General features: G+C 41.0%; 1 protein-coding gene across 5 annotated transcripts in view; it reads right to left on the bottom strand.

The window, feature by feature from the left end:
• NUP93 (nucleoporin 93) overlaps positions 1-13,282 on the bottom strand; it is a gene marked incomplete at its 5' end in the record, with an annotated part of 87,503 nt that overhangs the window by 37,188 nt on the left and 37,033 nt on the right. For 2 of the 5 annotated variants that reach the window (XM_084257806.1, XM_084257805.1), the window contains one exon: positions 7,998-8,060. The exons of the other annotated variants lie outside the window; for them this stretch is intronic. In XM_084257806.1, coding sequence (XP_084113932.1) covers positions 7,998-8,060 — 63 coding nt within the window. The remainder of the gene's footprint in view (positions 1-7,997; positions 8,061-13,282) is intronic. 5 annotated transcript variants of the gene reach the window in all.

The raw sequence follows: 13,282 nt of genomic DNA on the forward strand, positions 1-13,282 counted from the left end.
ACAATTAAATAGTTACCCTGCTAAATGGGAGAAAATGCTTACACAATACATAACAGATAGGGATTAATATCCAAGATATACAAAACACATATAACTCAACAATGAAATAAAAACGAGCCAATTAACAAATGAGCAGTAGATATGAACAGGCAATTCACCAAAGAGGATATCCAGAAGGCCAAAAGACTTTGAAAAATGTTCATGTTCACATTAAAACTGCGATGAGATACCATTCTTATCTGTGAGAATGGCACATATTAAAAAGACCCCCAACAAATGTTGGAAAAGATGTGGCATTTTCTTTAGGAGCTTTAGAGTGAAGCACCTTTTCTTTGTAGTATATGAAGTGGTAAGTTATAAAAGCGATGGAATCCAAACATGTAATAAGCATGTAAAGTGAAAACAGACAAAAACAAGATTCCCCTGATTTTATTATTTTTTAAGAAACAGTAATAGTCTCCTAGGTAGAAGCAAACCAGTGAAAGAGTGGCTTTGGTGGCTAGGTTTCCTACAGTCTACTCAGTCACACTGAAAAGCTGGCAAACCTCACTCCTGTCCATCAACCAAAACAAAGGTCCTTGGGAGAAAAAGGAAGAAGTGGGGGGGTGTTGGGGGGTGTTAAAGCAACTTACAGAGACATACCAAATCTTGACTATTCTTAGTCTAGTCTTCTTTTTTTTTTTTAATTTTTTTTTTTATAGAGGCATGTTTTTATTTATTTGTTTGTTTGTTTGTTTGTTTATACATGCACTGGGTACAGTCAGAAGCGTGGGAGGGTGAGAGAATTCACCAGAGCCAGAGCGGGGAGCAGAGCAGGCAGAAGGACCGAAGTACACTGCTGAGGGGAGCAGCGGGCGGCAGGAGAGGTCTGCGCGCCATGTGGGACCCTACGCCGGTGGCCGGGGAGCAGCCGGGGATGGAACCGGCGGCGCAGAGGCCGCGGGCAGCTTCGCAACCCAGCGCTCAACTGCTGCGCCACCGGGGAGGCCCTAGTCTATTCTTCTTTAACTGGCAAACCAGATTTCTCATCAGCTTAAGCCCACTTTTCAAAAAGCCATTTCATCTACCATCAGACTGGCAGGTAATTTAGGCAGCACCAAGGGAGTAAGTATCAGTAATGCCTGCTTTATTTCTGGCAACAATTTATACTGAAAATATCCACATACATGAGTTTTGGGAAACTTAGAAAAATCACATATCCTCTTCCTGCAATTAGAATGTTTTGCATTTGGACTAATACTTGGAACAACGAAAATGTGAAAAAAGATAGACACCAGACAAGCAAAAAATGATGAGGAAGAAGGCTGCCACATCTTCCAAGCAATGATATGGGTTCATTTACCAATGGATGCCTTTTCCAATGTTTTCTGAAGACACATGGAGAAATGACAACCACAAATGTTAACAACAGTCTCCTACCTGGTTTTCTTCTCACTGAGAAACAGGGTTAATGGACCAGTTCCAGTCAGCCTGGACTGAAAAAATACCCAGAGAAAAATCCTTTCCTCTTGGTAATTACATTAATGAACTTAAACATAAAAGCTAGGCACTCTGAAAAGAGAGGCATTTGAAGAGAAAGGGGTGTGGGAAAGAGTGGTTTCCCTGCAAGATATGCAGAAATAGTAGACAAGTGAAACAATTTCTTCCTACTTAGTGGTCAAATCACCACCTCCTCAGCCTCCAGCAAGAGGAAACAAAGAGCCATGTGACCAGGATGGGTAGAAATGGGGAGGTGGGAGAAGGCTGGCATACCATCCAGCTTACTGTGCTTGCAACAGTAAGGCTGACTGAACTGTGGCACTGACGCAGGACCACAGCATCACAAGAGTTTTTCTTAAGGACAAGACCTTAAGAGAGAGGAATAAAGGTAACTGAAGAAAGCAGACAATGCATTGCAGAGAGACACTGTTGATATGGGCGATGGGGCAGACTTCCAGCACTGTGTAAGGGTCAGAACAATAGTGGGAATTAACCATCCACTGCTAATCAGGCTGCCCACCTGTGTGCCAAGACTCCTGCTTTGCTAACATATGAAGTACTCTGAAAATTGGCAGCTTTCTGGGCACAGATCCTCAGCTATTTGAGAAGTATGCCAGGCTACTCATTTGGAGAGTCCCATAACCTGAATGAACAGCACTGTGGTTCCATTCATCACTAGTGTGATAAGGAGCTTCAAATAAAAATAAAGACCCAATATTAAAATTCTCTTCCTTGACCATGCCACCCCCAGCTTATCTTAATTACATTAGAGATAATGAAACATCCAATTTGTAGGCTAATCAGGGGTGATCAGGCACCCATCTGCCCAGTTCTAGCCTATTCTCTTTAGACCCATAACTGAACCACCAGTTTAGGTGCAAAGAATGTCAGCTAGAGGAGCTAATGAGAGAATCACCCAACCTAGGAAGAATCAGCAAACTCAACAAAGAACTAAGAGGAGGACAGTGAGGATCTGAGGTGTGAGGTAGGAGGAAGGAGTAAACTGGAACAAGAAGGCAAGAACCCAAGGAAGAGATAAGGGGTGGCCTGTCAGAGGGTGCTGAGGTCTAACAATGAAAAGGAAGCCTAGACCAAGCACAGAACATGACAAAACAGTGGAACTACTGTTGCAGCAACTATGACAAATTAAATCATGATCTTTGAAGGTATGTATGGAATATACATCTCCTTGAACACAATTAAGAAAGGAAGGCAGGGAGAGAACCGGGCGGCTGATTTTAGAACAGGTGGGAAGCACTTGAACCCCATTTTCATGAAAGGAAGAGGGCAATATGGTTTGACTCCACACCCGCTTATTACTGAGCTGTTGCTGGCTTTTAGAAACTCCACATATGTTCTGATAATGTTGTTCTGTTTTTGCTGGGATGCACCAAATGGAAAAAGATAGGACACATTTGTGGGTTTGTAGCTTGTTTTCTTGGCATTTCAGCAGGACATTGGCAAGTTATTCAAACATGAAATTGCCACCCAAATGCCAGGAAGCTTGTATGAACATGATTCTTACTCAGTGGCAATCTCTAGGTGTCTAAACAGGTGAAAGGTCACCCACCTCCACCCCAGGTTGGCACCCAGCATTGGAATGTCTCTCTCACAAACACATATGCACACATTTTGCACTGTGGTATGTCACTTAAATGTTTTAGCTGGCTGCACATTTAGTCTCAGTATGGCACAATGTTCAGAGACTGCCAATTTCAGGAACACATTCCACAGAGTAAATGGATTAATAAGGCTCAGTGGCATTCGATAATCGTAATTTAATTTCACTGGTCATTTACAGCAGGAGGATCAATGCTGATACGTAACTCAAGGTGTGAACCCCCCCCCAAAAAAAACCCTCCAAAACACCTTTCTTAAAATATTTTCAAAACTGAATCAAGTGAATTTCTCTATTTCAAGAAATAAGTATTATTGCCAAAAATGTAATTAATGATATTTTAAGGATTTTTACTCTGGTAATTAAATATACCAGTCATTTAGACAAGGCCTTTAGAACATTTTCTTAGAATTTTTTTTTTTTAAAGATTTATTTATTTATTTATACAAGCACTGGGTACAGTCAGAAGCACGGGAGGGTAAGAGAATTCACCAGAGCCAGAGCAGGAAACAGAACAGGCATACTGACGATACACTGCTGAGGGGAGCAGCAGGCGGCAGGCGAGGTCTGCGCGCCACATGGGACCCTCGCGGCTGGGGATCAAACCGGTGCTGCAGAGGCTGCAGGCAGCTTCGCAACCCAGCGCTCAACCGCTGCGCCACTGGGGAGGCCCTGGAACATTTTCTTATATATTAAACTGGCAAGCCCCCTGCTGCCCTAACTCACATCAGCCCCACTGGGACAATTTCATCTGAGCAGAACATTTTAATAAAGTTACTGAGATGCAGTAAATTTTTAAGCCTTTTTAAAAAAAAAAAAAAAAACACTACATTAGTAACAAGTAGAAATATTTCATTTGAAACTGGCCCCCTTCACCCCATCTCTCCTTTGCAGAGACAGCCACTGCTGGCAGACAGTTCAGAAGCCTCCAGCCTTCTTTTTGGGGAAAAGCTGCAAATTCAGAAACAAGTCTACACAATAGCTGATCTTCCTCTCATTGCAAAAGGCCCAGTGGCCTGAAAACTCCCTCCTCCACAATGGGGTATTTTGCAAAAGTTTTAATCTTTCAGTCCTTGTCAGAAATAAAAGATAATACACGTTACTAAAATAAACAATCTTTGTATATCTTGAAGGAAGTTGCAATATTGCTGCACGTATATGGTAATGGGGCTCTAACTGACTCATTTACCATTCTGTCCAGTGTCAAGATCACGTGTGTGTATGTGTGTGTGTATAAAACATCATTGTTCATTTTTGTACAATGTATGCTTGTCATGCTTTCTCCTTTTAGGTGTAGTCTCTGTAAAATTGCCACTACCAATTCAGCTATCACCATAGTCCCTTGTGCTCTTCTCTCCCTTGTTTTGATCCCTCTTCCTCCCCTCCTTGCAGAATGTCTTTGATTTATGGTTGACTGATAATTTTTTTAATATTATTATTGTTATATATATTTTTCCCGATCCTTTATTTGGTTCTCCTATATTCCTCCTATAAGTGAAACCATCCAATATTTTTCTTTTTCCTTCTGGCTTATTTCACTGAACATAATCCCTTGTAGCTTCATCCGTGTTGCTGTGAAAGGCATGAATTTATCTTTTTTGATGGCTGAGGAGTATTCCATTGTGTGTGTATATAGACCACATCTTCTTGATCTAGCCATCTGTTTTTGGGTATCTGGGTTGTTTCCATGTCTTGGCTAAGTAGTGCTGCAATAAACATAGGGGTGTAGGTATCCTTTTCATTTAATGTTTTTGTGTCCTTTGGATAGACTGGTAGGACTGGAACTGCTGGGTCATATGGTAGCTCCATTTTTAGTAGGCTGAGGAACCTTCATACAGCTTTCCACAGTGATTGGACCAGTTTACATTCCCACCAGAAGTGTAGCAGAGTTCCTTTTTCTCCACATCCTCACCAGCATTTGTTGTTGCCTGTTTTAATGTGTGCCATTCTCACTGGTGTAAGATGGTATCTCATGGTAGTTTTGATTTGCATCTCTCTGATTATAAGGGATATTGAACATTTTTTTATATAGCTATTGGCCATCTGCATTTCTTCCAAAGCAAAGAAAGTGAAGGAAAAGATAAACAGCTGGGATTAATCAAACTAAAAAGCTTCTGCTTGACTACTACCTCACACCAAGCACAAAACCAACTCAAAATGGAAAAAGAACTAGACATAAGACCTAAAACCATAAAATATATAGAAGGAAATATAGGCAAAACACTACATGACATACACCTCAGTAACATCTTTAAAGACACATCACCCAAAGCAGTGATAGTGAAAGCAAAGATAAATAGCTGGGACTAAATCAAATTAAAGAGCTTCTGTACAGCAAAAGAGACAGTAACCAAAACAAAGAGATACCCCACTGATAGGGAGAAAATTTTTGCACACAACACTAACAATAAAGGACTGATCACAAAAATCTACAAAGAGCTGATGAAACTCAACAAAAACAAAGTAAATAATCCAGTCAAAAAATGGGCAGAAGAGCTAAAAAGAAACTTCTCCAAAAAGGAAATGAAAACGGCCAACAGGCATATGAAAAAATGTTCAACATTGGGCCTCCCTGGTGGCGCAAGGGGTTAAGCACCGCACTGTGAAGCAATTCACAGCCTCTGCAGCATGAGTTCAATCCCAGGCCGGCCAGGGAGCAACCCACATGGTGCAGCAGACCTCTCCTGACTCATCCATTGCTCCCCTCAGCAGTGTATTTCAGTCAGTCTGCCTTATTCTGTTCCCCACTCTATCTCTGGTTAATCCTCTCACCGCCCCCCCTTCTCTGGGCTGTACCCCAGCTCTTGTATGCAAAAATAAATAAACTAAAAAAAAAATGTTCAACATCGCTTGCAATCAGGGAAATGCAAATCAAAACTACAATGAGATACCATCTTACACCAGTGAGAATGCCACATATTAAAAAAACTAGCAACAGGGCCTCCCCGGTGGCGCAGCGGTTGAGCGCTGGGTTGCAAAGCTGCCCGTGGCCTCTGCGGCGCCGATTCGATCCCCTACTGCTCCCAGGACACCAGAGGAAGGGCTCACATGGTGCGCAGACCTCTCCTGCCGCCCGCTGCTCCCCTCAGCAGTGTACTTTGGTCCTTCTGCCTGCTCTGCTCCCCACTCTGGCTCTGGTGAATTCACTCACCCTCCTGCGCTTCTGACTGTACCCAGTGCTTGTATAAATAAATAAATAAATCTTTTAAAAAAATTATTAAAAAAAAAAGTTGTCTTAAAAAAAAAAACAAAAACCTAGCAACAACAAATGTTGGCAAGGATGTGGAGAAAAAGGAACTCTCCAGCACTACTGGTGGGAGTGCAAAGTGGTGGGAGTGCAACCACTATGGAAAGGTGTGTGGCGATTCCTCAACCTGCTAAAGATGGAGCTTCCATATGATCCAGCAATTCCACTCCTAGGTATTTACCCAAAGGACACAGAAACATTAATTCAAAAGGGCACCTGCAGGGCCTCCCTGGTGGCACAGCGGTTGAGCGCTGGGCTGCGAAGCTAGCTGCAGCCTTTGCAGCGCTGGCTAGATCCCTGGTTGCCAGCAAGGGTCCCACATGGTGCGCAGACCTCTCCTGCTGTGCCTGCTGCTCCCCTCAGCAGTGTATTTCATCAGTCTGCCTGTTCTGTTCTCCGCTCTGGCTCTGGTGAATTCTCTCACCCTCCCGCGCTTCTGATTGTACCCAGTGTTTGTATAAATAAATTAATTAATTTAAAAAAACCCACAAAAGGGCACCTGCACCCCTACGTTTATAGCAGCACTATTTACAATAGCTAAGCTTTGAAAACAACCCAAATGCCCCAAAATAGATGACTGGATCAAGAAGATGTGGTCCATATACACAATGGAATATTACTCAGCAATCAAAAAAGAAAAACTCATGCCATTTGCAGCAACATGGATGGAGCTGGAAGGGATCATGTTCAGCAAAATAAGCCAGAAAGAAAAAGAAAAATACCGGATGGTCTCACTCATAGCAGGAATTTAGAAAACCTAAATAAGGGACAGGAAAAAACCTAATTATAATAAAGTAAAAATCAAATCAACTAGCAACTATAAACCAGAGACACACGGTGGGGGGGGCCGGGGGGGGGGGGGGCGCACTGGGGTGGAGGAGGGAGTAGGATCAAAACAAGGGGAGCGGGAATTGTATGGGGTCTATAACCAAGATGAAAATGTATACATTGTGCAAAAATGAAAAATGATGTAAAAAAGTATAAAAGAAAAAAAGAAACTTGCAATCCAGTTGAACTAAATAAAACAGCAATAAACTTTTAGACTACAAACTAAAAAGCTTCTGTACAGCAAAATAGATATTAACCAAAACAGACACACTATTGACTGGGAGAAAATTTTTGCATACAATACAACTGATAAGGGACTGATCAACAAAAACAAAGTAAACAATCCAGTCAAAAAATGGGCAAAAGAATTAAAAAGACACTTCTTTAAAGAGGACATGCATTTGTTTTTCTGGCATTTTTAAAGAGCTTGGAGAAACTTGTATAAAAAAAAAAATCAAGTCATGTGATAAAAGGAAGAGAAGTTGAAGAAAATTAATTATCTAAGCTGATTCAGTAGAAACTAAAATGCCATTTATACTATAACACTGAAACCAAAGAATTATTTGACCCTTCTTTTAAGAGTTTTAAGATTAATTTAATAATTAATTGACCAGTCCAGTGTTTCAGATGCATTTTGGTCACCAAATGCAGAGTTACAAGCACGGTATTTTCTGCAAAGAATGGTTTATTTAGAACTCCCTCTGGTGAACTCGCAGTCTAGGCAGGAGAGCTGGGATTAGGGCAGACTCCAGCTCCAGAGCTGCCTCCCCGGTGGACAATGCTGCGGTCACAATGGTACGCGTCTATGCTGGGCTCGTCTCTTACCCTCTTCCGGGATTCTTCAATGGCAGACAGCAAGGCATTGTCCTTCTCATTCTTCAGGAAGCCCTATGAAAAGGGGGGAAAGGGAAAGAACAATATAACTTGGATTAAAATGAACCTTCAAATAATCAAAAGTATACTGTTGGGGAATAAATAACCACAGGATATCTGCTATCCCACCCACCTTAACCCTATCAAAACTTAATTTGAAAGTATCAAAATAGATGGTTTTTACAGATACTTCCTAGTTTCTTCCATTCTGGGGACACAAGATGGCTGTCAGAGGTAAAGCAGTAGTGTGGAGACCCATGTTTAGAAACATATAAATTGCCAACATTCAAGACTGCCCCTCTCCTATGCAGCCCATTTTATAGATAGAGCTTTGACTGTGCAGCCGCTTGAAGTTACTCAAACTGCTGCTTAACCTTTCAATATATTCTTCAATTTCTTCCTAATATTGAGGAAACTGTGGTCATCCATTTGTCTGGATGTTTTTCACTTGTTTGCCAACAGCTGGGAAGTCCTAATAATCATTTATTGACGCATTTCTTCTGGGTTTTACCACATGTGTTCCCTATTTCAGGCCTGCTGGCATCTGCTGCTTGTTAAATGTAGGTAGGGTGAAGAGGAGACAGTCTACAAGTCTGGGTGAATGCCTGTAAATGCACCTACACAATTAACATAATAACAGATCTAGCTTCAAGTGCTGGTGCCTCCATTTAGCCAAGTCACCCAAACTCTGTAAACCTTAGCTTACTCATCTGCAAAATGAATATCGAAAGAGATAATGTAATCAAGCTCCTGGCCCAAGGTTCAATACAAGTAGCTTTTAGAATTGATGAGATTAACTCTGCTGGTGACATTAAAGAAAGAGAGATGCCCAGGGTGCCCCCTTTGCTGCTACTGACCTTACAGCTCAAGCTGAGGTCTTGGGGCAGAAAGGGGGTGACACTGTCCTAACAGTGTCCTGAAAGACAGCTATAGCTGCCCAGTGGACTTCAGCATCTGCCTCTGTGCCAATACCCTGCCCTTTACACAAGGAAGAACCACAGCTTGGGGTATAGGGGCTGGGTAGGAACAAGAAATTATCTATCAACCAGCAGGCAGAGATCAAAGTCTTAGTTGTAATATGAAAGCATTCAAGCTATCCTATAGATAACCTACCCTCAGTAATACAAGGTACATGCATGTTAAGTACACTATTGCTGCATTTATACATGTTCAAAATGACCTGTATTTTTCTGAATCATGTCTTGGCTTTTTTTAAAGGAACTCTCTGATGGGGATATAACAAAGTAGAATTAAGCAAAAACTATTTAAAATGATATGTTAACCTGAAAATTATTGACATAATTAGCTTTGGTCACTTCTTATATTTTAACAAGTATAATGTGTTAATTTATCTAATTTAAACCATTTAAGACATGAGGCTGCTGGTTTGTAAAAGAACAAAAAATGGGGTCACATAGACTGGTGATATAAATTTAAATGAAATGTTACTAATCTCCATAGATTCCCCATATCCCTTATGTATTGGCGAAGATTTCTCCATACCTGCTGTCACATGCCAACCTGGGCAGTGCACTAGGATGGGCAGGGACAATGCCCAGTGGACAGGAATAGCTCCCTCGTAATCTCCTCCAGGGCAGTCCCTGAGGAAGCTCTCAGGCAACTCTGAGGACACAAAAGATTTCTCCAAAAGTCTATATGATAACTGGTGGTGAGGTGGGGTAGGGAGAGGCACTGGCCATTTGCCTAATAATATAATAGCCTCAGTAAACCAGAGCTGGAAGCCCATGTGGTCCACTCACAAAGGCATGGGGCAGTCTGTCACTACATGCCTGCTCCAAGCCATCATAGGGGAATCAGACACAAAATGACAGCACAGACTTCAATGGTCCTTGTTTATACCCTTCATAGCAAATGATCACATCGAGTCAGCAAACCTTTATTGTAAATTCCCTCTTATGATGGGTCTTCAACAGCTATAGCTAAGGGTTTTAGTATTATAGCTTATAAATAAAGTTATAGAACGCTTATCACTGATTGCTGTTCCTGAAAAATGGGTAGGACAGTTTGTGCACGCTACACCTTTTTGTGGTTGTGGCTCTGGGGAGCTGATTATCTAAACAAGTCAGTTTGGGGAGGGTGTGAAAACCACGGCCTGAGAACATCTAATTTTTTATCCTTTTGGTTGGGTGGGAGGACCTGGGCTAAGTACTTCCTTCCTACTCTGGGTTTCTCCTGCTTTTCCAGCCAATGACCAGCCCATCCCATTCTTTTAACTGCACCTATGTCTATATGACCTACATACACACAATTAAAACACAATTGCAATAATCAGATACATTTGCTTAAAAACAACACAATATTCTGTAAGATATTCAATCTCCAAATTTCTAAGAGATGAAATTTCAAGCAGTGCTTAAGAAAAAAAGATAACTGCTTTAGGGTAGATGACTCTCTTCTTTAAAATATTCATTACAAAGCGACATTCCAAATATATTACCTCATAAATTAAACAAAGCATTTGTACATGAGAATCGAATATCAGACATTATCCATATAAACAAAGACCACTAACCATTACGGACCTCAACAACTGGGCTTTCTCTAAGGTACAAACAGCCCCCAAAATATACAGATTTTAAATTTTAACTTATTCTTTGTTCCTTCATAAAATGAAACACAAAATAGGCTCCATATCAAATGTTATTTTTAAAAAACATCACAGTAGTGACCTGCCTTTTGAAAAAAATCTTAAAATAATAATGTACACAGTCAGATAGCTGTTGGGATCTGTGTGCCATCTAGTGGTGGTTGGTTCTTTTAAAGAACACACTTCAAGAAAAAAAAAAAGGCTGGGCAGAAACATACCTGCCTCAACCCAAGTTTCCCACAGCTTTCATTTCAACTTTTTTTTTACTTCCCTTTTCCATGAGCAAGTTTCCTTTCCTGCCAGCTCCTACTCTGAGGCACGTCTGATGCCCCTCACCCCAGTAATTCACTTGCAAAGCTTAATGGAAAACAGGTTTTCTGTAGTGGTGAGCTAGGGCACCTCAGGACTTCATGAAGGTGACTTCTCTCCCTCAGTGGGGTTCCTTGCTTCACTGAAGATGCCAGAAGGCCCAATAGCTCACTTGTCACTAACCTTCTAACTGTGACCCTCAGAATTCCTTATCACTGATAACCCTCATCTTGCCTACAAACACTTTTTAGGGCCCGCAGTACCCTACCTGGCTCTTCTAACGCTGACCCATTCAGTAAAGAACATTCCATAAACATCTACAGGCCTGCTAAATCAAGATAACTTCCACATTTGTAAACAGCATTTTACTGCCAGAGTCCTGCAAACAGACCTCTTCTAACCGACTCCTTGAATGGGCTTTGGTTTCAAGCTTTCTGTAACATGTAACATTCGGGAAGCAATTTCGGGCCAAACAAAAGCTCTAAGCAATTCAAAGACAATATTGCTAATATTTTAACAATATGAAACGACATCATTACCCCATCTCCCCTCAATCACTTCTGCCCCATTTTATAGATAAGAAACAGATTTGACATTTAAACTAAACCCAGTGTTTCTAACTAGGAAGAGGCAGAATTCAAGCACAGATCTGTCAAGAGACCAACTGCTTTGAAGATACCTAGGGAATAGTAGACTAAATTTAGAAAATAATTTTTTCTCTCTAAAAAGATGGAGCCCAGGAGGGACTGTATCAGTATTGGTTCCCCCTTACAGATGAGACAAAGTTGAAGGTCCAAAGACCACTAATTCTCATGTTAGTACTTAACAAGAGTTAGTCCTTACATGGACAAGGTGTTTGCTCTGTGTGAGTCATTACTCACATCTGGTTCTAGTCCTGACTTTTAACCAGTGTTAAACCATCTCTCAGTACTAATTTGATCACACCCTAAAGGAGGTTTTTAATATAGGTTTAGAGTGTGAGCGGGCTATGTAAGATGGCTTCTAACTTAGGCTCCACCAACTGTCAAACATTGCGGCTCCACATTAAGTTCACCTGGTTCCTAGGAAACAAAGCTCAGACTAGAACCCAAAGCTTCTGACCCCCCCTTCAATTTTTTTCCTGTCTATCTACTGCCTCTCATCACAATACATTATGCTTATATATTTATTCTTTTCCCCCTCCATTTCATAGAGGAAGAAATAGAAAATGTCAAATGTTTGGCATACTTTTAGAACAGTGTTTTTCACAGTGTGGATCAGAACCCATAATCGGGTCATCAAATCAACCAGCATTTTTTTGAATGAAATAAAGTGCGACAGGTCCATGGATGAGTATTCTTTTGTGAATCTTCTTGTTCAACTATATATACTTCTGTACATATGAAGTGGGTCACGATATAAAATACTTTTCTTACTAGGGGTCCATAGCAAGGAAAGCTCAGCTGGAAATCACAGTTCTAGATGTCAGTTTCAGTATTTCAAAATTATCACTTTATTTCTGTGGAACAATAAACACCATACATCTGCCCAAGCCACATCTCTAGCCACGTGGCCACCTTTAACAGAGGAAGTGAGTTGCTGTGCAATGGGAACAACCCGCATGTCACGGTGAGGTAAGCCAATTCTCCCATCAAACTTGTGGTCACCTCTGAGGGATCCAGGCCCTTGAACGGCTGAGGTTGAGAATGACAGTCATGAAACTGCCTGGTTTTTAATCACCACGCAGATTCTGGGCTTCAGTATACTGGTTGGAGCTAACTCCTACTGTAGAAAAAGTGAGTGGGCAAAAGAATGTTTTTGTCAAATGGCTAAATTGTCTTAGCTTATTTGCTTTCTGAAAGTGAAAACTGTAAGAAATAAGGGTCTCTGTGAGAAAAATTTCAGTATCCACCGGAACGTAAGATGGCAAAATAGAGAGAGAGAGAGAGAGAGAGAGAGAGAGAGGAGCTTACAATTAGTTTTTCACAGTTCTTTGCTACCCACATACAATAAATACGTGATATGTTGGACAGTTACATAAATGGTTTGAAATAAAGACCATCAATACTTCCTGAACATTAAAAAAATGAAACAAAATAAGGTAAAATCATGACAACACAAAACAACAGCCATATTTCTCATGGTCCTAAAACCACGAAGACCGTTTCCTTGTCTATTTCTCTTCAAAAGAACAACCGATTGTCAAATTTAAAATGAGGCACGACAGCAGTCTAGACATTCTGCCAGAAGAGAGCCCAATAAGATCAGAGTGAGTACTATGTTTGTATCTTTACTGTATGAACAAACAGAAAATCTGTAATCAACATATCAAATCAAAATA

The sequence above is a fragment of the Talpa europaea genome (assembly GCF_964194135.1).
Source record: "Talpa europaea genome assembly, chromosome: 16".
Lineage (NCBI taxonomy): Eukaryota > Metazoa > Chordata > Mammalia > Eulipotyphla > Talpidae > Talpa > Talpa europaea.